The sequence below is a fragment of the Morone saxatilis genome, unplaced genomic scaffold (genome assembly GCF_004916995.1).
Source record: "Morone saxatilis isolate NCDOM2014 unplaced genomic scaffold, NCSU_SB_2.0 Contig9, whole genome shotgun sequence".
Classification (NCBI taxonomy): Eukaryota; Metazoa; Chordata; class Actinopteri; family Moronidae; genus Morone; species Morone saxatilis.
Genome location: NW_023340268.1, coordinates 6,230,145 through 6,240,026, shown reverse-complemented (window position 1 = coordinate 6,240,026; position 9,882 = coordinate 6,230,145). Strand labels below are relative to the sequence as shown.

The window sequence follows — 9,882 nt, the reverse complement described above, 5'->3', positions numbered from 1 at the left end:
AACAGATGGAAAATAGCCTTCTGGTGCATTTACAGGAATGTTTAATTAATGTACACTGTCCCTGTTAAAATAAACCAATAAATAAAATAAAAAATAAAATGTGGGTTCACATTATTACTTTTGTTTTGACTATTGTCATTGTTGTTTTGACTATTTTCATTGGATTTGTTTGTTTGTCAGTTTACTTTGTTGTGTTACTCGCACATGTTCGAAATAAACAAATATTACAACATACCATAACAACATATTATAGCTGAGTTGGGGGGGGAGAGGTCATCCTTGTTTATTCAAAACATTATATTTATGTAGCTCGTATAATAATGTCCAGTACCTGTGCAGCTCGTGTGATCTGGAAGATCTCCATGGTGCGAGTGACAATGTCCTGCACGGTCTCCTGTCCGATCCGACAGAGGAAGACTGGGGAGATCTCCCTCAGGGCTCCCTGGGGAGGGATGGGCTGCTGGCCTGGGGCTGAGGCAGCACTGGGGGGCAGGTGGGGTTGCTGCTGAGAGGGCATCCCTGCCATCCCTGGCTTCTGGGGCAACGAGGCTGCCATCACCACACGAATCTATGGAGAAGAGATGAGACTGAGTGCGGGGAGGGGATCTCTTGATAAAGCGCCTGGACGTTGTTACAGACGCGGCTGCTCGCAAACGCTAGTTCACCGGAAAAACAAAGAGTTTCTAAATGACAGTAGTTACATTAAGTCCAACATTTACTGGCGATGCAACGTTTCTCTATCGCTTCAACATAAACTGCTGGTCAAACCGTCTGTTTATTGCACGTACTAAACTAAACATCATTTTAAAAAACAATCTAACGTGAAGATTCATACTGAGGCAAGCTAGTTGGTTAGCCACCAGCCTGCTAGCTGTCTGGCGGCGAGTTCACCAAAACCGCTCACCTAAATTAATTTCCTTTGGACAGACGCCTTCCAAATGTCTCCGGCTTGCTCTAGCACTGGCGACAACGTGGTGTTTGGTTTATTCTTTGAAATAAGTCATAATGAGACCGTTCCGCTGATTTCTTTTCAGAAAGCTCTGCGCGTTATTGTTTTCATTGCGTCACTTCCTGGCCGGGGAAGCACACGTTTCCCACAATCCCACCGCTAGATGGAGACAGCAGAAGGTGTTGAGTAAACTGAGCACTGCTGCAAAGCCCACATTCAATAATTTAATTTAATACAACGCAGCAATCCTCAAAGGATTCATAAGCATTCAGATACTTTACATAAAGCAAACGTTGCACAAACACAATGCAAACAAGTGCAGAAGAATTACCAGCACATGTACTCAAAAGTGCTTAGAGTAATAACCCCCAGCTAATGTTTTATTATTCTATATTTTACTATTGGATTAACCTCCAAAAGTATATTATTATCAACTGTTAGTCATCTATAATATAGGCTAGCATTCTAAATATGTCATATCTTTAATGCTGTCGATTGCAGGTCTATATGCTATGATATCTTTAAATATGAATTATTAGTTATAAGCAGCAATGTAGCTACTGTTAATTTTATATATTATATACATACATAATACTTTGTATCTTATCTTTTATCTTATTTTTTTTGATTCTGTTCTTAAGGTCAACTAAGAACATTTCCTCAATCACTCTACTTCTACTATCTTACTCGAGGTAGTTGTAGCTACTTCCATTTTCTGCTACTTTCTGTTACTCCACTACATGTATCTGAGCTTTAAACTGCAGCAGCTTTGCAGATTAAGATTTTACATAGACAGGTTTATGAAACTGTTAAGATAAATTGCCCATCATTACTGTATGTTTTAAAAATAGCTTCACTTTAACTAGCTACAACATTATAATGCTGCTTACACGTTATTACATCAGTGATAATAAATGAAGGTCATAAGAGTGAGACTTGTTTCCCTTGTAGCCTGGCAAACCCAATGACATTCAGCAATGCCCAATCACTCATGCGTTGACCTGCTTTCCTTAAAGCTAAATCAGCGTGGCTGACTTAGTCCATGTTTACATAATCAAAGGGTGCACTGGCTGTGACATGCACAAAGTTTTAAGGAAGTACATTTGGTTTTTCATGCAGTGAGGTTTATAGCTCTAAAGGTCCTTTGTTGACCTTAACCATTGTTAGTAAAAAAATAACCATGTAGGTATTAATATGTGGTAAACTTGAAAGACGATACAGTTTGTCCAAGAAAGACTCTTTATTTGCATCTAGTTTAAATCTCCTTCAAGGCTGAAATGGATCAAATTAAGCATCCTGCAAAGAAACAGAAGAAGAGAAGAACAGAAAAACAAGAGGGAAAACTGCTAAACTAATTGTAACTCTGAAAGCTATGAGAGCTATCTCACTTTTCCTTGCTCTGTGTCACTGCAATGAATCATCCTCTGTTTTTACTCTAAACTCTAGGGATCATTGTATTCTGCTCCCTTGCTTTGTTTGTGTACGTTTTCATAAGTGTTTTTGTTGGGAATTTGTTTGTATTTGTATCCTGAAGGAGATTTGGTTTGCAGCCAAGCATTAAAGCCATAGGTCACAGGAACCATACTGATGACAATGCGCCGCATACTCAAAGAGTAAAGCGTGTTAGACACATGTGAACATATTTCGACCTGACAGATTTATTTTATTTGATGGTAATGTTCCCAGCAAAGCCTCTGTATCCCCATCCTCCAAAACATACACTTTTATAGCATGGATCTTTGACAGATACAGGCAAATAAGATTCTGCTGATATTTTACAAGGTAACAACACTACACAATTGCTGTTTTAGAAGAACTCTGCAAAGAATGTAGGGCTGAAAGATAACCGTATATTTATTATTTGCAACACGTACAGTGTATGGCCAGATCACACTCATCATCAACATCACGTGTCACGTTGACTTTTCCCATTAATTAATATCACTTTACAAAACGTTTAGGTCTTTTGAGCCAAGCTAATGGCGTACAGTTGCTTGGCAATGTCAATTTATTGCTCCACCCCTTTGGTCCTGACTGTGAGCGTGTTAGCCTGCTGATGTTAGCATTTAGCCGAATTTACCACTGTGCTAGAGTCTCACAGCTTGTTTAGTCTTGTTTGGTTGAGAATGAAAATCTGTAACATAATCTGTGTTTAAGGATTTCTCCTTTTGCCTTCAGAAGCAGCAACTCTCTGAGAAATCCAGCCTGGTTTATGGGATCCTTCTTCAGTTGATGGTTTTTTAAACTTTTCATGCATTCGCTTGTATCTTTAAAACATCATCCACTGTTAACTGTTCGCACAATGTACTTCAGAGTTTGGCAATTTAGAGTTTATAGGAACGTGATTGTCTTTCTGAGCATCAAATTAAATGTTTACAAGACTCCTCCTCCTTCTAAATGCATTCTCTCATCTTTTATGGCGGATTTTCATGAACCTGCAAGGTAATAAAACACTACTTGACACAATCAGTAACTCATCGGATAAACCATGTCTCACAAAAGCAGTCAATAACATATTAGATATCAGAGCAAGACAAGGAAAACTGCAATGTAATGTTTAATCATTGACCTTAAAGCATTGATTCTGAGCTTATCCTACAAGCAGAAATGTGTGTCACAAAGTGTCACAAACTAAATATGCAGTAGCTCCCTGTAGTAGTGTCCAGTAGCACTAATGACACAGGGCACTTTGTTATCAGGGGAAAGAGACATTAAAATGCCAGATACCAGGAAATGTGCAGCCCAGCGATAACACAGCTGATAAAGCACCACAAAGGCTTGGCTGTGCTCTCACAGCTACCAGAACAGCCTGTTACAGGAACATGTTTGTTTCCCTCTCTGTCCTTGAGGTTGTGTGGTGATGATCAGAGAAAAGTGTGTTATGGTTTAATGTTTTTAGTTTTAGATTGGAATTGAGTCCATACACTTCTCCTTTAATTGCCTGCATATACACGTTAAGTAATTCATTTGTGGTCTGATTTGTGGACGACACTATCTGTCTTAATCTTGAAATAATTTAACAGTCTTCTATTGAGAAATATGTAACTTATCACTTAAAGCCTTTCTGTCACACCCTTTTTCTCTGACATCTTTAACCTAATAAAATCAAAATGAGAGGGATGGTCTGTTTGTGCCCCCTTAAAAATAGACAAGTGGAAGTTTTATGAGAGGATAAATTGGACTTAACAAAGTTACAAGCTCACATATATGTCCTGCAAAAGTGAAGCACTGCTAGGTTTCAAAGTGGACACACCCACATCCAGTGTTATTCCAAAATTGATACAGTTTTTGTAATGCTAATATTAAGTGGCAGTTAAAGCAAAGTCCCATACCAAATTTATTTGAAATTTCAAGTGCAATGAGGCTGTCACATCATTACTTTTTTTCTTAGAAAGTGATGATAAGCCAGCTACTTAAAGTATGTATACAAACTCGATATCAAAAACCAAACATCACAGGGGCACATTCCTTTCTGATTGCTTCAGTTATTCCAACAGATCCTTCAGGTAACAGTCAACAAGAAAGGTGAAATCAAACGTGCCTTATTCCCCACATTTTCATCCAAATAATCTTCACTGGGGTGGTAAAATAAACAACATTTTTGTGTTATCAGGGTAACCCTGGAAGTCGGTGATGGATTTTTGTGGTCACACAGAATTTAGGTGAGTTGCCTTATCATATAACACCAATTTTCCTTAGTTGACTTTATCTGAGCTTGGTCGAAAGTGAAAAGTTAAATATGAAGAGGAAACAATTAGTTTCTGTTTTCATCAAAATGCATTGTACAAATCTCAAACTATAATCTTCCTATAATCTGGGCAAAACTAAGGATTGCAAGTGGTTAGAACATAGAAATATAAAGTATCTGTATTAAAGAAACACTACAACAACAAACCAAATTTCTGATAAGTTATAATCTTTAAAATACGATTCATTACAAAGTTACAAAGGTTTGTGCCTTTCAAGATTTACCTAATGTTTACTTCCTAACAGACTCAACAGATTACACTGTAAAATCTCACAATCAATAATATTATATTTAATATTCTTTTATCATGAACTTTTGTTTTCAGGTCAGCTTCAATTTAGTTTTCTTAACTTTTTTATTTTTACCATGCGGCACAGACATGAACATGAACAATCTATTAAACTGGGATAAAATGTGGTAATATAATATATCCTGTAATATGGCACTACTGTATGATGTGGGACAGTTCCCTTAGTATTATTTCATCAGGGTTGAACTGGGAAGTCGTTGGCGAGTTAGGTAAAAACAAAGATGTTTAGCTTTAAAACAGATATTCATTATGATCTACTTTTGACGAAATACAGTGTAAGCCTGAACCTGATTCGTGTAATTCTAATTTACATATATATATTTACATATCAGACAAATTTCACTTGTCCGCTCCATCTTAGCAACTTCATATCAAGTTGGAAATGCTCCAAGGTTTTTTTCTGCTCAGCTCTCTTTGATGACAGTTATCAGCATCAGTGTAATGGAGACCTGGCAGGTATAAAAGGACAGACAGAAGGGTGGGGACAGCCATAAAGTACGAAGGAAACAGCTGAAGACCAAAATGGAGAAGATAGGGATGCTTGTCCTTTATGTCTGTTTGACCTTCATGTCACTGGGCTGCACCGAGGTAAGGGACACTTTGAATTCATGATGCAAAATATGTTGTTGGACAAGTGACCTAGGTTTGTGTCCACATTCAGAGAGTTGTGATGGACCAGTAATGGCCAAACAGTTCACATTCTCTGATGAGTGGACACTGGTTGGACAGCTTGAACTTGAACAAAAAGCATAACTGCCTTTGTTTATCTGCCTTAAGTATGGTTGCAGGCAAATCTTTGCAAGGGAAATGAAACATTTAAATGCATCTCAAAATAGGCAAATGGAGGTAAATAGAAACATTTAGACTGTTTTTTGGTTGGTACAAGGAGACGTTTCTGTTTGGATTTTGAGTTTTACAAAGAGCAAAAGACCTCTCTTGCAAAACGTTAACACTTAATCAAGAGTGAAATACCGTAAATAAATTAAATAATGAGAATGAAAATATTGTTTTATTCTTGACCTTATAAACATAGGCCCATTATTTTGTAGCTGTTCTGGAGCTTTTTTTCTGAGCATTGTATTGACTTCCTACCACTGTTGGCTAAAAAGGGTAAATTTAAATTTAATTCTTGACCTTGGAAAGAGTAGTTAATTTTTTATTTGGAGTTCTTTTTGTATATTTATTCAGCTTTTTTGATCATATTGTGTTTAATAAAACCATGAAAATCATGAAAAAAATGGTTACTTTACAAACTGGCTCATTACACGTAACTACTTAACTTTATTTTTAAATAGCTTATCAAATTGTAGTAGTTATGAGGGTTGGATTGAATTAACCTTTTGTACAATTACCTCTGAATGAGTGTCACCAAACTTATAATGATACATTTTGTTCCACATCTGTGCGCTCTTGACCAGGAAATTTATTTATAGCTCCTCTACTGCTATAATAATTCAGTGAAACTGAATATATTAGACCTACTTTACATTGTCAGCCCTAACTAATCCTTTCTTTTGCTTGAGGGAGCCACAGGAGTGCTCCTATTTCCAGATATACTAGATACGATCTACCAGGAAATATAAGGCGTAGGTTTTTTGTTAAAGATTTTTTTTGGCCTTTTATTGATAGTGACGCCAAGATAACAGGACAGGGGCAAGAGAAGAGGATTAACGCAACACAAGGGACGCCAGTTGATTCGAGAACCCTGGCCGCCATGAAAAAAAACCTGACCTTAAGAACAGAATTAAAAATAATACTAATAAAGATAAGATATAAAGTATTATGTATGTATAGTGATAGTAAATAAAATACAGTATAAAATAACAGTAGTACATTAATAACATACTACAGTAAATTGAAATAGCTACAGTAAATTAACAGTAGCTACAGTAAGTGTAGGTTTGAACTAGAGGGAAGATACAGATTTAGATACACTGGGTTCCGTAAGGGGGCTTTTAGTGGATGGCAGACATGTACTGCAGGCCTCTACCAGCCACAGCAATATGCAAAGTGCGATTAATATCTTCATGCCTCATGTACTCAGATGGAGCAGCAGGTGCTTGACCTTTTGCATGCTGTGGCTATGATTGAGACACACTGTACTGCAGCTTTATCTGTGGCATCAACTGATAGTATAATACAGACAGGAAAAAGTAACAGCATAAATTGGTATTGAGTGAAAGAGAGGGCAGGGTGGGAAGAGAATTTAGCCCAGTTATAAGTGCTACACTTTATTGAATTCCTTTGTAAAGTTTTCAAATATATTTTATATTGTAACATTTAAGTTTTTTAAAGGGTCAATTTACCCAAGTTACATGTTTTCCATGCATATACTGTCATTCTGGTTTTGTTTGCCAAGGTTTAAACGGGCCTTTGTATGCCGCTACCCCAGTACAGTAGAGGAAATTCATTTGTGGACTCATATTAAAGATAAGAGAAAAAAAAGAAAAAGCTGTTTAATATTTTGGGAAATATATTTTCTTTCTCTCCAAAAGTGAAATGTGAAATCAATATGTGTGTCTACATACACATTTAGAGTCAGGTCATACTAGCGAAAAAAAAAAAAAAAAACTAGGTCAGAAAGCTTGTCTCTGTCCTAAGTAAAAACCAACCAACAACTTTGAATCACACATTTTGGGTCATTCTTCTCTATTGTACTGGGATGGAGGTGGAAATAATGAACATGCATATCTCAAAACCTGAGCAAATAAAACCAGATAGCACTAGTAGAAAGTGAGAAAAATAGGTTTCTATATTGTTTTATTATAGTGAGCTTTAATATATAGATACTATACTTTACACATACTGCATTGGCCACTGATTCTTATTCTAAAAGTGACTCTGGACAATATGAACTGTGTTTTACAGGCGCAACCTTCAACAGCGACCACCAACAACACAGAATCAGCTAGTAGCACTCAATATACAGCAACAACCACACCCAGCTACACCTCGACTCACGTAACCTCTGACAACCAGACTACTGGAACTACAACAGCACCTCCCACCTCCTCCACCTCAGCTCACTCAGCTACCATCACTTCATCAGACCAGCACACAACTTCCCTTGAAACAACTCAAAGCGTTGGAACCACGAAATCCACCACTCGCGATTCTACAACTGGCAGTGGGACTAACACTCCCACAGCTTCCACTACGACGGCAAAAGCAGGGTCTGCCTCTTTGTTCGGCTCCTGCAGTCAACTACTGGTGCCTGTGATCTCTGTTCTGATCTACACTGCATAGGGCACAAAGTGTAAACCCCCACAGATTCACCTTTCCTCAATAGAAATATTTACTGTGACTGTCTTGCATTTATCATATCAATGCTATGAAGTGCTTTGTTTGCTCTGAGCCCTTTTCCACTTTTAACCAAGATTGAACCACACACTCTTAATAAACGTATAATTCTAATATAATAACACAGGATATGGAAATTTCTCTGGATGTTTTGGCAAATAAAATGGTAACTGGATGTATTTTCTAATAAAACATAGCAGTTGGGAGGGGAATGGTGGGAAACTCTTTGTGTATAAAACTGAATTAGTCCTGCAAGAACCTCAATTTGACTAAAACTGATGGAAATGGTAGACTCGCAGACGCAACACCATTTGCATTTTGATGCTTAAGAGAGTCTTACTTTTATTCAAACAACATCACATTCAAATTCAGGCTGTTTGTCTAAAACCACCTTTAAAGTTTTGTTTTTCTCTCATGATGGCAATGTATTTCATTTTATCTGTATAATGATTGCAAACTGATGGCTTTTACTTTTTGTGTCTTACACCTTGGGCTGAGTAGTGTATGATGTTCCAAGAAGGGCAGGTCTTTTGGGGGAAAAAATCATTGTATATTCTTGGGAGACTAAGACCAGTTCTAACAAAATTAAAACAACAAAAGAAGTCTGTTTCAATTTAAGGTAGTGATGAATTTGAACATTTTAAGTTTGATAAGTGTGCTGTTTGAGCACCCACTTTGTGGTTTAAATGCAGTCACAGATGTATTCCAATGGATAGTTATTGAGCTATAAAATCAGCTGTATGTTTTTTCATCCTCAAAGTAACAAACATTTTCACTGGGGTAGTGATCCCCAAGGCTGCTTCAAAGAGGGCCGTCTCACTACAATTTAAGGAATTCTGCTTTATAAAACACTTAATTTAACAAGATAAAGTTGTTTAAGATACTACATATCTAAGTATTAATCAGTGAGTTTCTTATTGAATTCTACAGACAATCACAGCCATAAAAGGATAAAAATAACTTTAGCTAAGTGACTGGAGGCACTTTGCTGAACAAAGACAGCAGAGACAAGGTATCTCTTACATCCATATCTAGATTGATTTCAATTGGTTCAGGGTGAGGTTTTGCATTTGTGATCCATAGCTGGGGTGGAGACTGAGGAAGGCTTCCTGAATGGAAATAAGTATCAGGTGAAAAATCGGAATGCCTTATAAAAGGCCAGTGTTTGACTGAATAAAACAACAAAACAAAAAAACAACAACAACTGAATAGCTGATAAAACAGAGGTTTTAAGAAGATATCTTCAGGTGTCTGTTTGTCTTCAAGAGGAAAATCGCCTCTCAACATGAAGTACATGAAGTACCTTGTCCTGGGGCTGTTTTCATTGTCTCTGCTGGGATTTGTCTGGTCTAAACAGGTAAAAAAAACCTTCTTCACTGGCTGTAAAGTAGATAGAGACGGGCATGTACACTAAACATGAAAAAATCGAAATGTTAAAGAAGAAACTTTGATCGAATTTTAGAAATTTTATTTTTTTTAAGCAATAAAAGTTACCCAATTTCTAACACAAAAAGCTATAATATAATAAATACAGTAATAAATTTGCTCCTCTAAGTGATTATTATTATTATTATT

At 36.9% G+C, this 9,882-nt stretch overlaps 2 protein-coding genes across 3 annotated transcripts in view; one reads left to right on the top strand and one right to left on the bottom strand.

Moving 5' to 3' along the window:
* The window catches only part of zgc:114119 (uncharacterized protein LOC619273 homolog), a 4,669-nt gene extending 3,591 nt beyond the window's left edge, over positions 1-1,078 (bottom strand). For both annotated transcript variants that reach the window (XR_004797477.1, XM_035680817.1), the window contains exons 1-2: positions 905-1,078; positions 332-568 (exon numbers count right to left, since the gene is read on the bottom strand). Coding sequence is in view for 1 of the 2 variants with exons in the window: in XM_035680817.1 (XP_035536710.1) it covers positions 332-556 (225 nt within the window). In the remaining variant the exon portion in view is untranslated. The remainder of the gene's footprint in view (positions 1-331; positions 569-904) is intronic.
* Positions 1,079-5,511: 4,433 nt separating this feature from the next.
* On the top strand, positions 5,512-9,069 carry LOC118342930 (integumentary mucin C.1-like). The gene is made up of 2 exons (XM_035681622.1): positions 5,512-5,595; positions 7,876-9,069. Exons 1-2 carry the CDS (start codon positions 5,530-5,532, stop codon positions 8,251-8,253), a joined length of 444 nt encoding a protein of 147 aa, XP_035537515.1. The 5' UTR covers positions 5,512-5,529; the 3' UTR covers positions 8,254-9,069.
* Positions 9,070-9,882: the final 813 nt, after the last annotated feature.

What these genes read in the sequence shown, in the direction of transcription:
- LOC118342930 (XM_035681622.1), top strand. Translation starts at nt 5,530, where the DNA reads ATGGAGAAGATAGGGATGCTTGTCCTTTATGTCTGTTTGACCTTCATG. An exon ending in TGTCACTGGGCTGCACCGAG is followed by an intron (nt 5,596 to 7,875) that starts GTAAGGGACACT and finishes TGTGTTTTACAG; the next exon opens with GCGCAACCTTCAACAGCGAC.